At 49.1% G+C, this 22210-nt stretch overlaps 5 protein-coding genes across 5 annotated transcripts; 2 read left to right on the forward strand and 3 right to left on the reverse strand.

Moving 5' to 3' along the window:
• Nucleotides 1–8828: 8828 nt before the first annotated feature.
• FSUBG_8307 (HFB30-like protein) lies at nt 8829–10919 on the reverse strand (the record flags this gene model as incomplete). Its single annotated transcript, XM_036686702.1, has 2 exons — nt 8829–10288; nt 10337–10919. 2 exons carry the CDS (start codon nt 10917–10919, stop codon nt 8829–8831), a joined length of 2043 nt encoding a protein of 680 aa, XP_036536164.1.
• Nucleotides 10920–11884: 965 nt separating this feature from the next.
• Nucleotides 11885–12649, forward strand: FSUBG_8308 (CAX4; the record flags this gene model as incomplete). The annotated part of the gene is made up of 2 exons (XM_036686703.1): nt 11885–11938; nt 11990–12649. The coding sequence occupies 2 exons, from the start codon at nt 11885–11887 to the stop codon at nt 12647–12649; spliced, it is 714 nt and encodes a 237-aa protein (XP_036536165.1).
• A 331-nt stretch (nt 12650–12980) lies between these two features.
• On the reverse strand, nt 12981–15103 carry FSUBG_8309 (uncharacterized protein; the record flags this gene model as incomplete). Its single annotated transcript, XM_036686704.1, has 5 exons — nt 12981–13141; nt 13263–14196; nt 14242–14618; nt 14669–14829; nt 14883–15103. 5 exons carry the CDS (start codon nt 15101–15103, stop codon nt 12981–12983), a joined length of 1854 nt encoding a protein of 617 aa, XP_036536166.1.
• Nucleotides 15104–18769: 3666 nt separating this feature from the next.
• On the forward strand, nt 18770–20665 carry FSUBG_8310 (serine threonine kinase; the record flags this gene model as incomplete). The annotated part of the gene is made up of 2 exons (XM_036686706.1): nt 18770–18862; nt 18941–20665. The coding sequence occupies 2 exons, from the start codon at nt 18770–18772 to the stop codon at nt 20663–20665; spliced, it is 1818 nt and encodes a 605-aa protein (XP_036536167.1).
• Nucleotides 20666–21431: 766 nt separating this feature from the next.
• Nucleotides 21432–22210, reverse strand: FSUBG_8311 (C-8 7 sterol isomerase emopamil-binding protein; the record flags this gene model as incomplete). Its single annotated transcript, XM_036686707.1, has 2 exons — nt 21432–21622; nt 21679–22210. The coding sequence occupies 2 exons, from the start codon at nt 22208–22210 to the stop codon at nt 21432–21434; spliced, it is 723 nt and encodes a 240-aa protein (XP_036536168.1).

Raw genomic sequence — 22210 nt, forward strand, 5'->3', positions numbered from 1 at the left:
CTCGGTATGATTACTACTAGTCCGTCCTGAGAGCGGCGAAGAAGTTGATGGCATGGGATCTGCCACTCGACCTGGTATGTGTACTGAGCCTCCGTAACTTGACCACATGCTTGAATGCCCTGGGTGTCCTCTCAAATCTGCCATAGTGGCCGGGTATGCCGTTGCGGTTGTCATGGGAGCATACACTATTCAACTTTGCCGCTTCCTCAACCAGACCAAGTTGCCTGGACTTTGACCCGTCACTAGGAACGTGGTCCTGAGAACATCAATGTCGATATAGATCAGGCCAAACAAAATAGTCGAGATAACAGAATCTCGCGAGACGTGTTTGGCGCAAGGTGTGGTGGAAGCGAAGGAACAACACGGTACTCAAGACACCAGGGAAGTGACGCTTGAGGTTGATGGTGCAAGTGTGTACTTGTATATGGAAATGGATGGCGGCCAGAGGAACGGCAGATGATGGAGGGGGAGTGTTTAGTACAACACCCGGCACTGTCCCCAGGGTGGAGACCGAGTTTGACGGGGGGCTGTTTCGAGGTCCAGGCACAGGGACTTGGGTCAGTGCTGTCGACAAGACCTAGTAGTATCGAGTCCGGAGAGAGTTCTTAGTATAAGCTCTCATAAACAGTCATGACTGTCTGCGGGCTGGGAGACCACTTCAGCGCATGCGGCCGTTCTTGGAAGGAGGACGGGGAGTGGAGGGGGGGATCTGAGAAACAAAACAGCCTGTTGTGATATTGGAGGCTGATTTCATGCAAATACTTTGACAATGCTGGGTTCTTAACAGAGGGCAATAATCTGCTCGACAGCAGTGATTCTAAATACCAACGGAGCCTTCAGCATAAAGAGCCTACGTAGTAGAAGATGAGCTTATTAAACGCTGTTTCTCTAGGAGACAAGCAATTCTGATAAGGTGGATGTATCAATGGAGCATGCAATGGAGCTCGGACAAAGCTATGCCCTAGAGACTTTCTGATAGAGAGGGTCAGGTCCAGAGAGGGCCGCAAACTGCCGGATACAGGCAGGATAGCAGAAGCAAAGGACATGACCACCGACAACGCCGGGGCTTTTGGGAGCCAGGACCTTCACACGAGGTAAGAGAAGACATCCCAGACACGCCCCAGCATGTAGCGTAGTCCCTTGCAATGCCATCCCCTCGTCAGCGTCTACCGAGGGGTTCGAGAAACACCCCTGCTCGTCAAACGCAGCACGAAAGAGAAAGCCCATGTACTGTTGACAAGTCATGCCGCTAAAGTTTGGATAAGAGCATGGCCTGCCCAACGCAAGGTCCACGTACTGGCTACCCCCATCCATGCTGGTTGGGATGAGATGGATAGAGCATATGGGTCGAGCGGGGACACGGGGACTATCTCTTGAGGGCCCGGCAGCCCCCTCCCTCCTCAACCAAGCCGCCCTGCCCATAGCCAATCCTGAACCCTGACACTTGACCGGGGCACGTTGATTCTGAGAGAAGAATCCTCCGAGGCCTAGTAGAGGTTGCTGGCCCGCAAATTTCTAGAAAACCGTTGGACAGAGCTGTTAATAATGGGGCAAACTCAGAAAGCAAGGAGGTAGGGAAACAGAGGAAAACTCAGGTTTGAAGAGTTTTGCTATTGACCAGGGTTTGCTTGTGTGCGGTTGACATTCGCCCATTGGCATCACGATCTGGCTGTGATAGCAATGCGCTATGCTGTGCTGAGCTGTGCTGTGCTGAGATGCCCTAATAGAGCATTAACACAGGGCGATATCGCGCAAAAGGGTGTTGACTGCAGCTTATGATCTTGCCCGGTGAACTAAGGAATGGAGGCCCGGTTACAAGCCGGAGTAAGTACTTGAGCGTGATTCGTTTTGGGATCGACTCGGGAGATGAGAATATGGAGTACCTTCTTCGTCTGGCAGAAGAGACGGCTTAGCTTATGCTTACTCAAACCCTTTTAGCGGAGAGGAGGTGGAGTGAACGGCACGGCCCCATCACCAGCATATCGGTGCTCCATCATAATTATCATCGACCAATTCGCAGCAGTGGCAGCAACAGGAACGGGCGCGCCGCTTGCATGCTGTGGGATTACAGCAAACAGTAATGTTATATGCATGTATGTGTTCAGGTAATATCGAGAGCCCTGCAGTAATGACAGCAGCCTAGGTAGAAAAGAGCACGAACCATATGCCCATGATCTGTCTAGGATATCCATGCTAGCTAGGCCTGAGTCGTGGAAAAGGCGTTTGTTGATTGTGTCGTTGTTGACGAGCAAGGTGACTAGTTATTGTCAAAAGTTAGATTGGGGATGCTTGCGCCGCATGATGGAATTGAATTTGACCGAACGTGCGGAGAAGCTTGCTCCGGCATGCAGCCTTGTGTTTGATGGAGATTCAGGGCCATGGCTGGTACAGTAGATGGCTTTGGTACTTGCAAACGGTTAATAGTATGGCTATTTTCTAAGCCATGTGGCGTTTGCTTGGACCAACACTATCCCATTTTCCTGGAATTCAAGATCCTTGTCCGTAAGACAGAGGAAACGTGCGTGCTGTGGACGATGATGCTAGCTAAGAATGACGACGATGGGAGACTGTTTGGGTAGGGCTCGACAAAACGTGGGCGGGCGGGGAAACGAAACAAGACCGGTCGTCACGTCACGACTCAGTGACTGTTGTCACAGGTGCTCCATTGCCTTCATTCTGCGACTCGTGGAGACGTGTGAGGGGGAAACATGCGCTTGGTTTGAGATGGGCACCCAGTTTGGAGATGGCTTCAAAGTTAAGGACGCGACTGTATCAATGTCTGGCCCTGTCTTTAGCTGGTTCGCTGGTGGAGAAAAGGGAGCAGTACGTACCCAAGGCCAGCAAGGTCCAGGGCATGAGAAAGGTGAGACAAGGGCACGAGGGAAAATGCTCTGAACGAAGCAAGCAGGGAGACGTGCGAGGGGAAACTCAACCAGGTTGATAATAGCCATTCAGAAGCAATTGTGATGCACTAGAGACGCAAAATAGTAGAAGCGAACCAGGAAAAGACAAGAGCGGCCGGGGCCGTGCCCCTTCTCAACGGCCGCCCTCCTCAACGGCTCCCCCCCACAGTTTTCTTGCACAGTATATCCTCCCATCTAGCACTGACCAGACCGTAATTTGTTACTTACATCCCTCGGTCAAGGCCCAGGCTGCCAGGCCTCTCACCCGACAAGGCCAAAACTTCCGCCTCCTACAGTTTTTGTATGCATACAAAGCATAGTGGGAAACCTAATTAGTCGTGGGTGTGGCATCCTCATCGCGTGTCATTGTCGTCACGATGCCACAGGGGCCGCTCCATATCAAAAAACCCCAATTTTTCTGGTGTCGAGCAGTTTCACTAACAGGTCAATCCCAAGCATATCGGAGCATTCCAGTTGAGTTAGCAAATCGTTAAAGCGCCCAGGCTCGGCCGTAGCGAGGGGTTCGCCATCAAGCTATCATTATTCCTATCACTAGGTGATCAGGGATTGTTGCCCAAGGCGCGAAAGCGCGAAGTGTCCGCCTTGCTTAAACAACTTCGATGTTCCCTGACCGGGGAAGTCAAGGCCAAAACCGAGAGTCGAGACCAAACGAAGGACCAAGCCAAAAAGGACCAATATGTTCAAGTTAAAACATTTATGACCCAGGATTCAAGACCACGCGCAGGATGAGGCCCGCTTCTTTGCTGGTTGGGGTTCCTTTGTTTGTTGATTTCACGACTCTCTTCGACATGACCAGGATGAGCATATCTCATCAAGAACATTGGTCGCGTCCAAGCACTTTCACTACATGCCCACATCTCCAACCTCTAAATCCGCACAGACTGGAGCTCCCCACATCCACATACGGATAGGAGGATAATTATTGAGCATTCAATACCACGTCCTCTTGCGCGCAGTTCATCATACTCACATGCCTTGCGCAGTCTTGTATCCCGTCCTTGTTCGGAGGAGGGTGGCCAACTATCCTCCCCATTCGTTCCCGTATCAACAGTAATACATACCACCATCTGACACTTCTAACCACCCATGAAGAATGTGTGTGTATAGCATTATCTATCGATCGAGGCTTGTAAGCAAACGAGGCTGCCAAGCCCGCGCCATGTCCTGGAACTACTGTACCCTAAAAGGCATACTCCGTACAGCTTCAAACCCCAACTCAAACAAGCAAGGAATTGAATTTCGCCGGTCAACTGTTCCTCCTGAGACACGCGCCCAGACACCCTTTGAGTGGTAGCTCCCTTATTCACAAGTGCCCTGTCCCGCCGCCAATCACTCGATGTAACCATCCCAGGTGGCCACGGCGATTTTTTGAGATCTGGCAGGCCATTGCGTCTCCTGCCTTCAAAGCAACGTTGGAGTAAATGCAGATAGCTTCATTAGGATGGCTCAGCCTTTCACTATGAAGCAGCCACCATTTTTGAGCTTCCCCCCCTCCCTCTTCCTTTCGCTGTCAGTCTGTTTCCATTTATTAACTATGGGAGCAGTTAGGTTGTTCACAGTTGACTTTTGCGACTAGGAATCTGTTCAATCTGGCAGGTGACCTGACCTTTCCAGAGCTCAAGAACCCTTTAGGAGGCGATTCTAGTCCTGGACATGACAAATGATGAGTGAGCACTGCAAGAAACGTTGCGCAGCCTGGTATGTACACGGTATCCTCCAACAAAGGGGCCGATACTGCGAACTGGGCGACTATTCTGGCAATGTGGACTCCGAAATTGTGTTTCGCACATCCATGATCTTAATACACGGGTATTATGATAGTTATCAGCAGGCTTTTGCAGCACTTGAATTGACGGGCAATATAACCGACACTTGATTGGTCCACCCCGAAAAGTCGCTAAAACGGTCCTGCAGGTGCATACTTAAAGGTGTAGGTAGGACAACCTGCTGCATCCATGCACAAATGTCAGAACCATCATTAGGGAACCCGCCCATGGTTTGTGTCACTGCGTCAGGGTCGTGGTCTGCTTCTGCCTTGCGCTTCTGCTCAGCAGTGAGAGAGAAACATTATCGGAATGTTTCATAAACGTGGCCGTTGGAGGGGGCGGGATAGAGCTGAGACGGCAATGGTTACTGGTTCCTCAACCGCAGCGTAACCACAGACGTTGCAACGCGCCAGCAGATCGCGGCAGTTGAACGCCCACAGTGCCATGAGCTTAGGAAGCTGAGTCGATTGGCTTCCCTGCTGGCATTCAGTTTTAGCGTTGTCCTTGATGGCTGCCGACGGGTCCCGCCCCCTGCTGTCTCAAGCACAAAGGTCCACATATCTCCGGGTTTAGGTCGAGTGAGCTAGAACTGGCGTGCCTTGGACTGCCTTGGGCCTTGTCTCTCCGGCCGGTAGTCCCTTTCGGGATGCTGATCGTCCCTCCTCAACCTTGACTGGGAGATACTTAACTCACTTTGGGTAATAGCTCATTATCCCTTGGCCAGGCTCCGTCGTTGAACTGAACATTAAACGCCGATCGAAGACCCGGCTCTTGATCACCTTTGTTTGAATCAGGAAAGCGATTCATCTCGGAACCATGCAAACGATGCATATGGACCGATTCAGAATCGCTCCCCTGAGTGGACGAAATTATACGAATTAATGCGCATGAAGTCGATAGAATTCAGCGAGATGAGTTTGTGGTCCTGATCCCAATTCTTCAGTCCTTGGTCCCAGATCAGAAGTGCTTGGTAGCCTTGGTTCATGCTGATCCCTGATTTGTGGCTACCATAGGCTTGAACCGATCTCAATACCTACAGTAAATATCCATTTGACGGGTTTCGGTTATAGATAGCCAGGTAGAGTGTTGAATTGGCTCCAATTGAACTCCATCAACTGTACCAGAGGCTTGGTCCTTGCGATAGACAACCGCCTTGCTGCAGTTCCTCGTCCTTTCATGCGACGACCCGGGGTTTGAGTAGCAGAGGGGGCAAGAAACAATTAGGCAATGAAACGAAACATTGCATACAGTTGACTCCCCAGCTACCGATCGGCACCTTTGTTGAGCTAACAAGCCCAGGCTAGCAGAGACCCTTGAAGAAATATAAATGTAGGTCTGCGTTCTACTTGCATACTGTGACTAACTATGCAAGTACCTTAGGAAAGATACCTATCAACTTTGATACTGCACAAGTTGAGTTGTGCAATTAATTATGCGGCCTTGCCGCGGGGATGAACAGTCCCGAGATTTTTCAAACATCAGGCCATTTACAGTATGTCGCTTCTGCCTGCATCCAGAGTACAAACTCACGCTAGTTAATCGTCATTTCCTAGATGCTCTAATCAACTTTGTGAGAAGAGGCATCCTTGCTATTCCATTTCGTTGGCCCACTAACTCACTGGCCAGTTACTTCCGAGTTTCCTTGTGCCAGAAAATCCTTGTGATACTTGCTACAGTGCGTTATATCCAAGTACGAAAATGCCTCTAAAGGAATAGGTTCGCTTTGAAGGCTTCGCTTGATCCGTGTACCTGCATCAGCCAGTCTGCTCGACGTTGACGTGGTATTGCGAGCTCAGCCCTACCGCACTTATGTCAAGACACTTGTGTTTCGTGAGCACGCTTGCGGCTCCTGGTTGGCAAGATCCGGTAGCATTGGGGCAGTGGGTGATCAACGCAACGCCCACAGGGAGGCTTTATAGAGAGAGATCGCCCGTCAGTCCGAGTCGATGCAATGCGGATGAGCTGATTTCAGTTCAGCATGAATGCGCTGGTCCACTATAGAAACGGGCATCTGGGCGAGAAACTAAGGGCGTATGTGAGAGCGCCAAAAGGTACCTTTTAATTGCGACAAGGACAAAGAGTGACAACCACGCATGCGGCATGTGTGCATGGGAAAGGGTCCGATCACTAGAGCAAGAACAAGGGTTTGTAGAGCTCCCGAGCCAGCCTATCCTGGGTACCAGAGGTCATTAACCTTCATTGATGATTTTTTTACCACGTCATTGGGGACAGTGATCTTGAGGCTGGATAAGGATCAGCTCGTTCCAAGAGACACTGCCGCATTATCCAGCAACGAGATTGCTGGCTACTGCCAGTGTTACTTTCTGCTTCTTGGATGCTATTCCCTGGTAAGGAGGACCAGCCGGCAAACGAATTCGATACGTCTCTTGTCATGTCTGAAACAAAGCTAAACTGCCTGGTAACAACATATATACTATAGTAAAACCATGTGTCTCACTAATGAGTGCCATGTTCTGTGACTGTCAACCCAGAGCCCCAGACCCGTCAACAATCACAATCAATGTTATCATTGTTGGCTAAAGGTCGAGTCTACCTGTCAAGTCTGTGCACGGATTTGCGCGCACGTATGCAATAGCTGTGAGGAGGGCGGCGTCTGCAAGCTGCTGCACCTAAATCCCTGTTAGGTCATAGAGTTTCGACATAGTGAGCTTCATGGTCGGCAGCGACATTGCCGGCAGTTTAGAGACGAGGTATCAAGGCAAATTCAAGGCTAACACGGCATATCACGGCTTATTATCCAGGCATTAACCCTTGATGCCAGCAGGTCTGGATACGTATGTACAGTATACCAGCAGCTGTTGTCTTATCAAGCAACAAAGATGGTGATCCCGTGCGACACCACGTGAACAAAGGCTCGAGCACGCTTGCGCCTTTCCCTCGCGTTAGCTGTTGGACCTTCTGTCGGCCGGAGCAGTGTCCGCTTGAAGAGGGTGTCTTTGTACTTGGCATCGACCGACAGGTCATCATGTGGCTAGCGGTAGGTTCTTTTACATATCCTGATCTTGATATCTAGATCTCGTTTAGTTTGTGCTATGACCTCTGGAGTCAAGAAGCGGACGGGTTATCTCTCATCTTTTATCTTTTGTTGCAAATGTTCCTTGATGTGCTGGACACGTCGACTTGGACCGTCCCGCCGTCTTGTGAGAGAAGAGGTACAGGGTTGACTTTATGGTTGTCGTCCTTGACTACGTCTACATCTTCAAGGGTCACAGTGTCGATCGGCAAGCCAGCTCACTATAGTGCCAGAGGATACGGTATCAAGGCACACATTGGTCAGCTGTCTCAAGTGAGCAAAGGACTATTTCTCCATTTTGATCAACAGCAGTCTTGGAACAAAACACAACAGAACAACCCGATATAGGATAATTACACCATCTCCATGGCCAGTCGAGCTGTCCAGGATCAGGGTCGTCTGCCGAGTGAAAATCCCGACTGGCGGTCTACTTGACGTTACCTTACAATCTCCATGCAGGTGGAGGAGCCCACGTTTGCCTTCGGTAACTGACGAAGCATCATGCTTTGTCTTTCAGAATCGGAGCATTTCCCACAAGTCTAAATGAGTTCTTGTAATTTGGAATGCTAGGCATACGGCCATGTTTGAGTAATCAGCAGGTCGCCCAACCAGAACAGTCTCAAGTACATACACACTCCACATGTCCAACGGCGGCTGTCAAGGACGAATTTGGGTTGCTGCAGCGGAGCCTATCTTTGATACCGAAGATTCTCGATTGCAGACATGAATCGAGAATCCGACGTGTGCTGAATGGAATGGGGGGTATGGGTTAGGACTAACGTGCCGATCCAGGTTGGCGTCGTCCTTTGGCAAGTAGAACTTGATTCTCGTAGCAAGATACTTGCTGTGAGTGTGAGTAGTCATACATAGTCAAATATGTATTGCCGTAGCAAAGCCCGGTTGACATCATCCTAGGACCTTGGTCTCGGTGGAGGTGGTAGATCATGCATGCATTTCCTACAGGACACATCTAATGATTCCCTAAATGTACAGTATCTAGAGAACTCACAGTATCGTTTAACCACCTTGAGTCGTTACTGCGGAGCCGCGAATTGCCATCCGTACAGCGCTTGGCGTGATCGGGAACCTGTCTGAGGACAGATGTCACCGAATGACCCAATTATCATCTTCTTCATCAGAATCACCATCAACGAGGTCCTCTTCATCGTTGAGTGCCATCTGCACAAATCGACGAACCCAGGCCTCCTGTGCCGGATCCAGACCATCCTGGTTATTCTCATCCTGGCCCTGTGCCTGCTGAGGAAGTTGAGGTTGTCGCTGGTTCACTCGTTGACGATTAGCACCAGCTCCTCCGCCACGAGCCCCTCCTCCTCCTCCTCCTCTTCCTCGGGCTACCGCGCCTCCTACTCTCCCAGCCCCTCTTGCGCCGCGCCCTCGCCCCGCTGGACCTCGAGGTGGGCCATTATGGCCGCGGCCCGCAAGTTGTTGCGGTGCGTCGGGTGCAGCGGGAGGAATAGCTCTTCGACCATCGCGAGCTTGATTGTCAACGAGTCGTATAACGAGGGGTCCTTCACGTGCAATCTCGATACCTTGGCCCTGGCCTCCAAGCGGTCTGTTGTTGCCCTGGGCATTAGCTTCGTCCTCGCCGTCACTGTCATCAGACTCGATAACTTCCGGCAGAGGCATAAGCTCAATATCATCGAGTGCCGCGGGAGCATCTGCGACGGGACCGCGGCCACCAACGAACCCTAAACCCACGTCGTCGCCATCGCCACCCTCAAGTTCCCACAGCCGCATGTAACAGGAAGTGACCTTGCCGCCCGCCAGCTGATTGTAGTGCTGGTATGGATTCACCGGGTCAAGCCATGAGGAGCATAGATAGCAGAAATGAGTGTCGCATCGTGAGCAGATCATGTGGTTGCAGCCGTGTGTCTTCTGCGCAGGGGCGTTGCATGTAGGGCATGGACTCGTGTGAAGCTGTAGGTACTCGAGTGATGCTTTTTCCTCCTCGCTGAGTTCTCCCTTGTCACGTCGTGGTGCACATCGGACAAACTCTCCGTGCCATGACTGGTAGCATTGGCCACAGAAGGCGAAGCCACAGTCTTCGCATATAGCCAAGAGATCCGCTTTGCTAAATGTTTCCTTAGTCTTCCTTTTTCCAGACTTGGCACTACCCCCTCCTTGTTCTTGTTCTTTTTGTTCTTCTTCCTCCTTGACGGATTCAGCATCAGACGTCTCAGCAAACTCCAAACCTTCCGGCTTCTTGTGGCGTTTCGATCGGGCTGCTCCATTACACCACTGTCGTGGACAGTATATTGTGTTTTTGTCAGACTCGAGTTCTGTCTTGTACTTGAGCGTCACGTATCGCTTGACCATTTCCTCGGAGAGACCAATCTGAAGAAGCTCGCTAGGGCTGATAGCAACCTTATGATTCTTGGTGTCTTTCGACGCTGCACGCTTCTTGGCGCAGTTAGGGCTCAGACAACGAACAGTAGAAAGGTTGCCCTCCTTGATTGCGTCGTTGTAGAAGTCCTGTAAGCATTGAATGCAGAATATATGTCCACAGTCAAGCATTCTGTGACACTTCGAGCCCTTTTTGGGATCTGTATAATGTCAGTACGTGACTGAGGATCCCTGCTGAATACACATACCGAGACAGACACCACAATCAAATGTCTCCTTTTCAAAAGCAGCCTTCTTGGCCTTTATATCGTGATCCAGCACGGCGAGTTTATGTTGTGGATCAACCTGAAGCGTTCCCTCAGGACTGATGGTTCCAAACACGTCTTCAGCTGCGCGCTGAATATGGTCGATGTAAGTAAATGCAACCATGTCCCGACCAATCTCGTCCCATAAGCGCGGCCCATCATCCTCAAGTCGTTTGATAGTTTCCCTCGACAACCACTGTGGTATGGTCGATACCACAATGTCTGGTGGCGCATCTGCAGGGTAACCCTCTGGGAGACAGACTCTCAACCGCAGAGGGGGCAGGAACGAGACTTCGAGAGAATCAACCTCAGGCTGGGCATTCTCAGTAGCTTGGCCAAGTGTAGTGAGTCCTGTGTGGGCGGGTGCAGAAGCCGCTGGGAAAGTGACAGTAACTGGAGCGGCGGGCTCCACGGGGAGATCTATCTCGAAGGTGAAGGGGTCTTTTGCGTCAGGGCGTCGGATCTCTGGGTATATAGCCTCAATAGAGCCAAGCTCTATAAGACGTGGGTCGTCGCTATAGTCCATGGCTGTTGGGGGATAGGAAACCCTCACAGCTCCGTCAGGACACCGGATATTCAGACAAGATCAGAGAGATGGCTCAGAACACACTTGGCAGGTTCCTTGGCTAGTGTTTTCTTTTTGCCCCCTTTTATTGACCTTGAATCTTTGGACACCTCGGGACTGCTATGGGTTGTTATGCCTTGGGAGCAGTGTTCATCCTCTAGTGGCGTAGTGTATATGTAGGCGATGAACTTCAGCAAACTTTGTCCAGAGTGGCGAGGCTGAGTAAGTATGCCAAATACCAAGGGCCCTCAAATTGACCAGCCCTTATTAATGAGTTTCTGCTAGGCCTCCATCATTTTAGTCTCATTCTCGTTCTTCCTTATCAAGACTCGAACATGAGGTGCTTCTTTGGTGGAGGTACTTTACGTAGAGAGGGGGGGAGGAGAGGGTTTTTTTTTAAAGATAGTACCCAAGATTTAGTAGATAGGGCTACTTCGGAATGGCCTTCAAGTGACTGACGCCGGATTGTAAAGAGTCAAACGCAATCTTCGGCTATGAATAAAATGGGACGATATTATTCACGCCTGATATAGCATTGTAAAGTAACGTAGTTTGATGACTCTTTGGCCGTGCTTGAATGTGGTAACGCCTTGTTTCGGTATCCGGTATTCACAGCGTTGACAAATAAGAGACTCCGAAATCCGAGACGCCACGTTATTTTCTCCTGCCTGAGCCACATATGCAGCCACAGCCGGCGGGCTACATCGTCATCTACAGGCTACGACACAAGCTAAAACTTGGGATTTATTTCACATTTCCGTTGCTGTTCACTCGTGATTGCCTCGAGTCTCTTCTCTGTTTTTTGTTTTGTTTCCTTTGTTTGATACAAACTGTGCCAATCAGAGACCACTGTGGTGCCCTACGTGGAGAATGCAGCCTCTGGCTATATCTTGAATCTCTCGGACACCGCACATAGCCAGCCCATCATGGACGACAGTTCAACTCCCCTCGCTTCTCTCTCCGTCACCCACGTCTACTACGTAAGTTTCGCACCCACCGCACAAAGCCCTGCAAATAACAATCTCAAATAGGACCCCGACGATCATATCTCCCTAGCCTGCGCCTACCTCGCCCTCCTCCCCCAAGCCCTATGCGTCGTTTACGCCACGCTCGTCCTTTTTACCCGCGAGGTCGAAGTCGCCTTGATGTTTCTCGGTCAACTTGCCTGCGAGGTGCTCAACTTTGCCTTGAAACGGCTGATAAAAGAAGAGCGTCCTCGTCGCATACACGGCAAGGGCTACGGTATGCCTAGTTCCCACGCACAATTCGTTGCCTTCTGGAGTGTCTCCCTCGCTCTGTTCCTGCTTGTCCGCCACAAACCGCCTCGTGTACATCGTCTTCGTGCAGAAAGTAGCTTGCACCGACCGTGGAGCGTTCTCGAGAGAGTTGCTGTCAGTGTAGCTGGGGCGGCGATTGCGGCAGCGACTGCATGGAGTAGAGTATACTTGAACTACCATACCCCTAAACAGGTCGTTGTGGGTAGTGTTGCAGGTGTCTTAAGCGCTCTCGGTTGGTTTATAATTGTCGCTGCCGCGAGGCAAACCGGCTGGTTAAACTGGGCTCTAGAGACGCCTTTGGCGAGAGCTTTCAAAGTTAGGGATCTTGTCATTGAAGAGGACATGTGCCAGGCTGGCTGGGAGAAGTGGGAGAAGAGGAGAGCTGCTGCTCAAACGATAAAGAAAGACAGATAGTCATCAATTAATTGATAACAACAATCACATGAGAGATTGACTATTATCATCATCACCAGTATATCCTGGATTCCACGAGACCATGCTCGCCGAAGTTGGCCTTCCGGCATGGGACATGTTCCTGAGTGTGTCCACCTAATCTTCTGGTATTATCTATATATAAAAGGGACCAAACGTCGACGCTAGTTTCAAACACGGCCTAAATATGAAGAAATAAAAACACAAGGGAATCGTTACAGTTGCCAAACCGTTCATGAAATCGTCATCCTCTCCAGTTGCCCAAACCGTTTTGTCCTCTATCAAATCCATGGTCCTTTTCCTTTTGTTGCCTCTAAGTCAATTCTTGAGCCTTGGCGACTATGTACTCTACCCGTCTCTGGCCCAGCCCTTGAGCCTTGTCGGCTGTGCATTCTGCCAATCTCTGGCACGACCCTAGAGCTCTGACGGCTGGCAAGTCTGCTTGGCTCTCCCATACTTTTTGAGCCCTGTCGGCTATGAGCTCTTACAGAACTGACTAATCCAGCCCTAGGATTATGCGAGGCTGAGACGGGCGTTTTCTCCTGGGGGCTATATACAGCGGAACTGAGAGTTGTCTCCGGCGGAGTATTCATACCCGCGCTGAGAGGAACTGGTGGAAGTTCCTTCTCGGATAGTCTCTCATCAAAGTTGTCCTGGATCTTATACCTAGTGCCCTCGCCTGGGACATCGACGATGGCAATGGCAAGCGGACTCGTTTTTCTTGGGAAGAACCTTACTGTGCTGTTGGGACAGTCAAGGTTGTGCACTTGGCTTGTGTTTGTGTCTAGTTTGAGCTCCGGTTTGGCGGGGCGCATATCGCCGATGTTGGAAAGGCGCAGACCAATCTGCACAGTTGCAGTTGAGAGCATAGAAGCACCACTTGACCGAAATCTTTTATCCCGTAGACGGAGGGCAGGCGGTGCAAGAAGTTCATCAGCTAAGTTTTGAAGCGCTGGTGGCTTTTTGGGTGTAGAATCTTTGTAGGTTGTTGTCGGCAAAAGGATGGGCGACTTGGGTGGCTCGGCTTTGGGAAAGATGCTGTACATACTCCTCTTGAAGTTTTTGATGGACTCCTTTGATGACGTCCGTACAGGTTTCGGTGCGGTTGGAAGACCGCCTGAGTTACGCATACTTCCCAATCGCAGGGGCTTCAGGCCACGGTTGAGGAAGTCCTTGCGTGCACCAAACACCTTGTCTTCCACTCTGTCGTCCAGCGTCAGATCTTCTTTGCTTTCAGCCTTGCGAACCAGCTTGGGAAGATCAAGAGGCTGTAGCATCGCAGACCCGGGGGTTGGGGGCTCTTGATCGTGGTCGTCACCCCATTTTCTGAAACCCTGAGCCGCTTCAATGTCGTCATCAGAACAACCGGTTGGGGATCTGCTTGATCGCAAGAAGAGATACAGACAGCCAAGCAATAGTCCTGACATGTTCATTACAACTGTTCCGATCATGTTCAGTGTCATTGACGTATCGTCTGCTGCTCCTGTATCTCGGAACGCCGTATTGTAGAAGAATGTTATCTGCAAAGTCTGTTTGGAATTAGTACAAGCTATCACTTTCGGATCCGTACTTACATATGATATCACAGCAATTATTATATGGTAAACCATGCGGGATGCCTCATCCCTCTCAATCATGCGCATTCTGGCACCAGTATGAAGCTTGAAGCATATAACTCCGCACTCAATCAGAACTATCAGGATGACAGTGAGCAGGACCCCAAAGCATCCGGCATCATATCGATGTAGGAAAGAGATCAAACTGGCAAAGCAAAACTCCGATGGAAGAACAGTAAAGGTTATGGAGAACACGATGATCAACAAGATACTGATGGTTACAAGACAGGCAAGGGTGTTGAATTTGCCACGGAAGGGGAATATGCCTGGCCTCGTAATACGGATTGTCAACTCCAGCCCGAACAACATCTGAATGAAGGGTACGATGAAAAAAGCTAAATTGGATTAGTATCTTCAAGTGAAAGCTCATTGTTCTTTAACATACCTAGCAGCATCATTCGCGATGTTGTGGCACACCCAAGGATCATAAGTGACTCGAGTCCCTTGGCTTGAGCAGTAGCATACACAATTCCCTGAACTACAATGCCCCAGGAAAGTACGAAGGGGTAAATATCTCGTCCTTTGACTAGCCGAAGCCAAGACGACCTAAGAGTGACTGTGAGGACAAAATCTCGCGGGTCGGGAAATGCAGTACATACTTGAAGTCCCATATCGGTTCGACTTGTTTCAGTGTTCTCCATGAGCGTAGAAGAATACTAATAGTAACTGCGAATGCTACTATCACGTTAAAAACCGATAGGACGATGATCGAGGTGCGGACGGAGCCAGCTGCAGCAAACTTGAGTTCGTTGTCCCATTTTGACGTAGAATTTGCCTGGAACTGAAAGCCGGTCGAGTCCATCGTCGGGTCGTTGTCCATGTTGTTGTCGTTTTCTGGTCAAATCCGAGGTGATTATCAAGTAAGGGGCAGGCGCTAAGCCTTCACAGTGCCGGCACCGCGTTGTCCTTCTTGGTAGACTTAGTTTCCCATGTCGATGTCGAGGTCATGTGAAAGTATTGAAAGAGGGCAGGAATATCAAAGGGCAAGAAAAGATGATGAATGAAATGAAAAAGCACCGAGATATGACAACAGGAACCAGAGTGACCTCTAGGCGTATACTTGGTCAATTGAAAGCAGAGAAAAGTTTGAGAAGCAGTAGATAGATGATCAAACACTTGAGATGCACGGTAAAAATGAAATACAATGAAATGGAAATGGCACCTGGCCTGTGGCAAACGAATGTAAGATTGAAAAACAAGAAAAGAAACGAAGATCAGGCAAGCACCAGCTACGTGGGAGGAGACTGAGGCAATGGAGGCGATATAGGACTTGATATCTCGAATTGAGGGCAAATCACATCGAGCGGGAACGCAGATTGCACTAGATCCGGTGAGCTTGGTGACCCCTGCGCGACTCAGAAATATCCAAAGAGCAAGGATCAAGCTGCTTCATGACGGAGCTTGGTAGCATTGAAGCTGTCGCCCCTGAGAGATGGTGGTGAAGAATGGTAGCCAAGCGAGCCAAGCCAGGCCCTTGATGTGGGCTAGAGGCATTTCCCGCATTAGAGCGAGAAGGGTATTGTTTCACCCGTGTAGATTGGGTTTCTGGGATGCTGATTCTCGAATACGCTGACGAAATCGGTGTAAGAGAATGCTACTCCACCACGAGATTGAGTTCTTTGGGCTCGATCATCTGTGCCATTCTCACTTGAGCTTTGACGATGATCGACCTCGAATTGAAGCCACAACTGAACCGCTTTTCAAGGTCCACCTGATAGTGATACTTCACCACTGAGTGAGCTTCTTGAAAGAGTGCTCTGAGGGCGGCGAAAAACGCCGGTTCGAAGAGGCTGAAGCATTGTTGTTACAGAGTCGAGTTTCGTCGGGTTGTAAGAGGCAGGAGTTCAAGGGAAGCAACCGGTGGGGTTAAGCCGCATCTGGGCTAGCGTCCACGTTTGTCCGTTTTGTGCAACTACGCCGTGGATTTAAAACAAGAAGGAAACATGGATTAGGGAAGGATCCCCTTTAGCATGAGAGCTAACGAGACAATGACTAAAGGGCCAAGAGCTTAGACGAGTGCCATTCCCTCTTTTGGAACAGAGGGTTTGAGATTACAATGGCAGGTCACACGGATCCTGCTGATGCCGAAGGCGGGGAGAACGGCTGGCCACGAGACCATGGATACAGGGACGTTTCGCAAGGTTCAGAGCTTGCACCCGGTAACAGATCTGTCAACGAACCATGCGAACGCCTAAAAACTTCCTGCACAGTGAGAGCACTAGCTGGCTAGCTAGCTTGCAGCTGGAAGCGAGTCAATTTCATCGAAAGCCTTGTCTAGGCCTTCCTAGCATCTGTCTGTATCTGCGGACCTGGTGGTTGGTTCTCCATTTTGTTGTTTCAAGCCTTTCCACTTTATCTTTGAAACCCGCAGCTCTGTAAGCGAGGACAGCCAGACAAGGTCAAGGTTCAAGTGCCGAACACTTGGCAGTTCTTGTACACAACTATCGACTCGTAAATTGACAAGTCTTGTGCGTTGGTTCTTATTAAGAATACCGAGTCGTCCGTCCGGGAGCATGTTAGACTGGGGATGAGCACGCATGTAAGTGGAGGATGTGCTGTGTTTAATATAACTGTGAAGAACCCAGAGATCTCTGGAATGAGGAGAAGTTTCATCAGCACCTAGCCCTAGACTAGTACAGTATTAGAAATCGACTTGATAGTGAGTTTGTAATGGCTAGTTACATTCATTGAGCCTTTGTCTGGTGGTTTGCCTGATCTATTAGTCTATCCTTATGTGACTTTGACTCCCCACGCCTGTTGATGGGGAGTTAGGGAACGTCAAAGCTTTTGTGCTAAGGGTTAGAAGATGCTTGGATGAGCTTTGGACAGCTTTAGTATATACTCAGTAAGCCTTTTGATGAGATCGGTTTAGCATCCTAAGCATATGCCGTACTGTGTAAGTAAGTCTTTGCTGTTGTCTAGACATTAGTCTAACATGCATTGTCCACTCTTTACTGTTTCCTCACGCGTCCAGGCTAGAAGCATAATGAAGTGAGAGATGTTTCCTCCTCAAACAAGTGCTCCCGGAAAGGGCCTGGACTATAGCTATGGGTGCTATAACAGACAGTCAGTGGCTTGCGAGGCGTTTGATTAGAAAGACTTAATGGTTAGTATCAGTTACAAGAAGCACCCGAGCATTCATGTGTAATCTTGTGTCAGCAATACCCGCTCTTCATCCTATCTTCTTGTAATGGATGCTTAAAACGAAGGTGTTACTGAGTGCTAAGCATGGGGTACGGATGACAGGTCTCTTATTATAACTTTGCTGCAGTAGCTTCACTTCCCTCTTCGACTTGGCACCCTTATCTATCTTTGCGTAATGCAAGATGGATATTTGTCCTTTGTCTTTATGATATATACTAAACAAACCCGGTTCTCGTTGTTTGCTTTATGTCGAAGACTCTATCAACAATGATCTAAGGGTTTGTTCTTGCTTATGTTGTCCCAATCAGCATGTATAGCCAAAAGACATGCTTCGTATTGTTTCGATGTTTTAAAATCTCGGCTTCGAGTTAAAAGATATCGTCGACCGTTTTACTAACATATTAGACTTCAGACAGTTTCACCTTGCATTGACGGGCTCAAGTTGATTGAGGCCTTCGCAAGAACTTTGAGCGGGCTGTTCACACCACCACAAGTTATTGGATCACCATCTATGTTCGTATATTAATTGAGAACACTGTTTATGCTGATCAAACTCTACCGAAGGTATTTCATTCCTGAGAGTCGATATCGCATAATTTACCGCCTTCGATCAATGATTCAGGGGCTTATGTCATATTGGTCACATCCACCGGCACATCAAGTAAGCCTCAGTAAGCCAAGCTCTAGGTGACGTTAGGGATTATCAATGACCACACCAGCTCGGCATCTGACGGTTTCACATGAACAGATTATCATGATCAAGCAATATGTGCCAATGTGTTCTGTCTGTTGGCTTGGGATTGACTATCACGATGATGCCTTGGGCTCTTGGTTACCCTAAACTGGATACTTTGACTAGCCCTGAGTTCAATGCTTATCCAACAAGGCTAATAAGCGTGTAAATCGTAGCCAATGGCTAGGACTTCATTCTCTATGCAATCAAGAATATCATGTGCGAGACCTGGTGCAGAGATCCACTGTCATTATATCAGCACACGACAAATGCATAATAGCTGGGTCAAGTCCCTGAAGCTGTTATCATGGTCTAAGGTATAAAAAGCCTCATCGCATTCATCAGTACCTCACTTAATATAGATGATAGAGTTACGGCGGGTAAAGTAAGAGAACTCAGCGATTGGGACGATTTTATATCAACTCTCTTGGAAAAAAAGGTCAATATCGTTAATAAAGTTCCGGCTTTCTCAGAAGCGGTTCAGTGGATCCATCTCCCATTCGCCCCGCCGTTGAGGCCAAGCTAATAACGTCATCCAACCATACCAGCAACACAAGACAAAAGGTATAGCAATTGAAAGGAACAATCGTTATCCCTTCAACTGCAGAAATGGGAGATCACACGGAGAAACACATTCATTTTGAAGATGGTCGCAATCGTGAATACGACGGGAGTTCTGACGAGGACTGCAAGGCAGTAGAGGTTCGTCCATACTGTCGCCAATACCAGATGACAACCAATAATGGTGCGACTGATCTGATCTAATAATCGCCAAAACAGGTCGTCTTCGATCCCGGAAACCCATATCGTCGCAAAAGCTCAATGGTTGCCTCAGAGATCAAAGCGCCTGTCATGCGCCATCCTTCGCGACGTGATGAGTGCCTTGTCCACCAGTTTCTTGACAGCCAACGCCGCGCAAAAGATGCTGCCAGCTCAGCCAGCGAGCCAGAGTCGGAACCCTCAACAGGAAATAACCCTCCGTCATATTTAAGCAACAATCCAAATACTAGCCATGCCACTTTCCACAAGGCTCTCAATGGCAATCACATGGAAGCTGTTCGCGACAACAGCCTCGACTCGATCGTAGACCCCAAATATCAGAAGAAGTGTCGCGCTGTTGTTGAGCCTGGTGGTATGGAACACTCAGGCCAAGCTGATCAGCAGGCTTGGACGCAACAGATGACCAAAAGCATGTCCGACGTCGACCTTTCGGGTTATCAGGACGACGTGCGAAGTCGCCTTCTAACCAAGCAGCAGCTTAGCGATATGGCCTGGGGTGTACGTGAACTAAGTCGCCGACTGAGTAGCATGCGCCTTAGGTTCAAGGTCAAAAGCATCTTCATCCTCACAAAGATATACGACCAAGACTTGATCCCAAAAACACGAGAATTGGTCAAATGGCTCCTACAACATAATCACGAGGTCGCCTACACCATCTATGTTCAAGACAAGCTTAAAACAAACAAGAAGTTCGATGTAAGTGGAATCATTGACGAGGTGAGTAAGGGATATATCGATAGAGGGGAAACGAATGAGCAGGCTGTCAAAGAAACGCTGAACAGGCGACTTCGATATTGGGACGAGAACATGTGCAGAACACGACCTCATACTTTTGACTTTGTTATCTCACTTGGTGGCGATGGCACAGTGTTATATGCGAGCTGGCTCTTCCAGCGCATTGTACCACCTGTGTTGAGTTTTGCACTAGGAAGCCTGGGTTTCTTGACCAAATTTGACTTCGAGGACTACCAGCAGACACTCTTAACGGCCTTCACCAAAGGCGTTACAGTTAGCCTGAGGCTTCGTTTCGAAGGCACAGTCATGAGAAGCCAGCCACGCAAGAGAGCTCAGCTTGGTAAGGGCTCTGAGGAGGACGAGGAGCAGTCCCGAGACTTGGTGGAGGAGCTTATAGGTGAGGAGAGGGAAGATGAGCACACGCATCGGCCGGATGGGACGTTTGAGATTCTGAATGAGGTGGTAGTGGACAGAGGGCCAAACCCAAGTGAGAATCCCAGAGTAAACGTTACCCGTGCAGGAGATGTTCTAATGTATATTCTAGCAATGTCAACTACCGAGATTTTTGGTGACGATGAGCACTTCACCTCAGTCTTGGCCGACGGTATTTGCGTATCGACACCCACAGGCTCAACGGCATACAATCTCGCAGCCGGAGGCTCCTTGTGCCACCCCGAGAACCCCGTGATGCTGGTTACGTCTATATGCGCGCACACCCTGTCGTTCAGGCCTATCATCCTTCCCGACACGATTGTGCTACGGGTCGGTGTTCCTTATAGCGCCAGAACGGCTTCATGGGCGAGCTTCGATGGCCGAGAACGTGTCGAGCTCAAGCCAGGAGATTACGTGACCATCAGCGCCAGTAGATTTCCATTTGCCTCTGTGCAAGCCGAGGGACGGAGGAGCGAAGACTGGGTGAACAGCATCAGTGGAAAGTTGGGATGGAACACTAGACAAAAGCAGAAGAGCTATAAGGAATGGGAGAAATAAGATAATGTGTAACGATTTAGTATGGACTGGGATCATATTTGTGAAGGCTGGCGTTTCGATGGCGGATTTTAAGGGCTGCCATTCTCATTGTACTATTTGAGGTAAAGAAACACGTCTCGTCGTTATCGTTAAGGGTACTATGCTTGTGTAAATATGCACTCTTTCAGAAAGGTTTCGGGTTGCTTAGCTAGACGTAGCACAAGGGCTTCGCTACCGGTGAATCTATACAGTAACGAATTCAATGAGATGCATCACCATTACCGAGTGAAGTGAGTAACAACAGTCACATAATTATTACTCAGGCGATAGAGGACAAATAATGTTGAGGAACTGACGATGGCCTGACTGTAAGCTTTACGGTTCTTGCGACGATATTATCCTGACCTTCAGGATATATGAGATGATCTAGATCTAAGCTTCGGGTATCTAGGCTTGAAAGAAACTCTTCACAAGAGGCTCTGCATGACTGTTCTGTGCTCATATCCATTATCTCAGTGCCCAAACTGGGCTTTGCGTTCTGCATCCATATCATTGCAGTTTAATAACACTGCATACACAAGGGGATGCAATAAAACTTAGGACCTCTATCCTGGGTGATAAAAGGCATTAGATAAACGTAGGTAAACTTGATATAATTTAGTATAGATTTAGAGTATCTTGGATTAACTATTTTTAGTATCTTAATTTAATATCAGAAGTCTTCTTACAGCCTGGGGGTATAGAATGCAAATATAAAATGACTTTGTAACCTGTGACATCTTGGTATCTAGAGCATCTTCTTACCTTGGCGCAGATTCAAGGCATTTGAGATGTCCTTGACTGAGTACCAAATAATCCAAAGTGGAATCCAGACCCATAGAGTGTTGAAGAAGAATAAGTAAACCCAAAGGTACACGAAGTTGCTCGTGTCGAGATTGGCACTTCCAATGAGCCATTCAGGACAGAAAGTCATGAAACCTGAGCGTTGTTTAGTTTGGCGAATCCATATAAATTGAGGTGCTGCCGAGACTTACCGCCGTACAGCTCACAAGTAGCCAGGACAATCATCCAGATGCTGACCTTAGGATCCTTCTTAGCGAGGCAGTAGCACACATAAACAGCTAAAGGCCCATCAAAGAACACAGTCAACAACTCCAAACTCACAACCCCCAAGTCGACACCAGCCCATCTCTTGTCAGCCCTCGCATATACCATCCATAGCTGGGCAAACGGATTATCTCCACCTGACTGCGCACCGTATACTCGATCGCTATAGCCTAGGAATCCAGGAGGTGTTGGGAACAGGTCTGTCTTCACATCATCGACGAGGGGCTGGTGCGAGAAGAAGCAGTGGTACAAAAAGCTGCCTTCAAGGAGAAAATGACACAGGGCATCGGCTAGGTGCCATATGAAAAGAAACCGGAGAACCCCCGAGGAAGATGATGGTAGGAAACGCAAAGAGGCAGCATACGCGACGAAGACGATTGCGAGCGTCGAGAAGAGGGAGATGATTGTTGTTTGGTCGAAAAGGTCGGGCGGGAGGGACGATGAGGGTTCTGTGGCCAT

This window comes from Fusarium subglutinans, assembly GCF_013396075.1.
Source record: "Fusarium subglutinans strain NRRL 66333 chromosome Unknown NRRL66333_c0000113, whole genome shotgun sequence".
In the NCBI taxonomy this organism is placed as follows: Eukaryota; Fungi; Ascomycota; class Sordariomycetes; order Hypocreales; family Nectriaceae; genus Fusarium; species Fusarium subglutinans.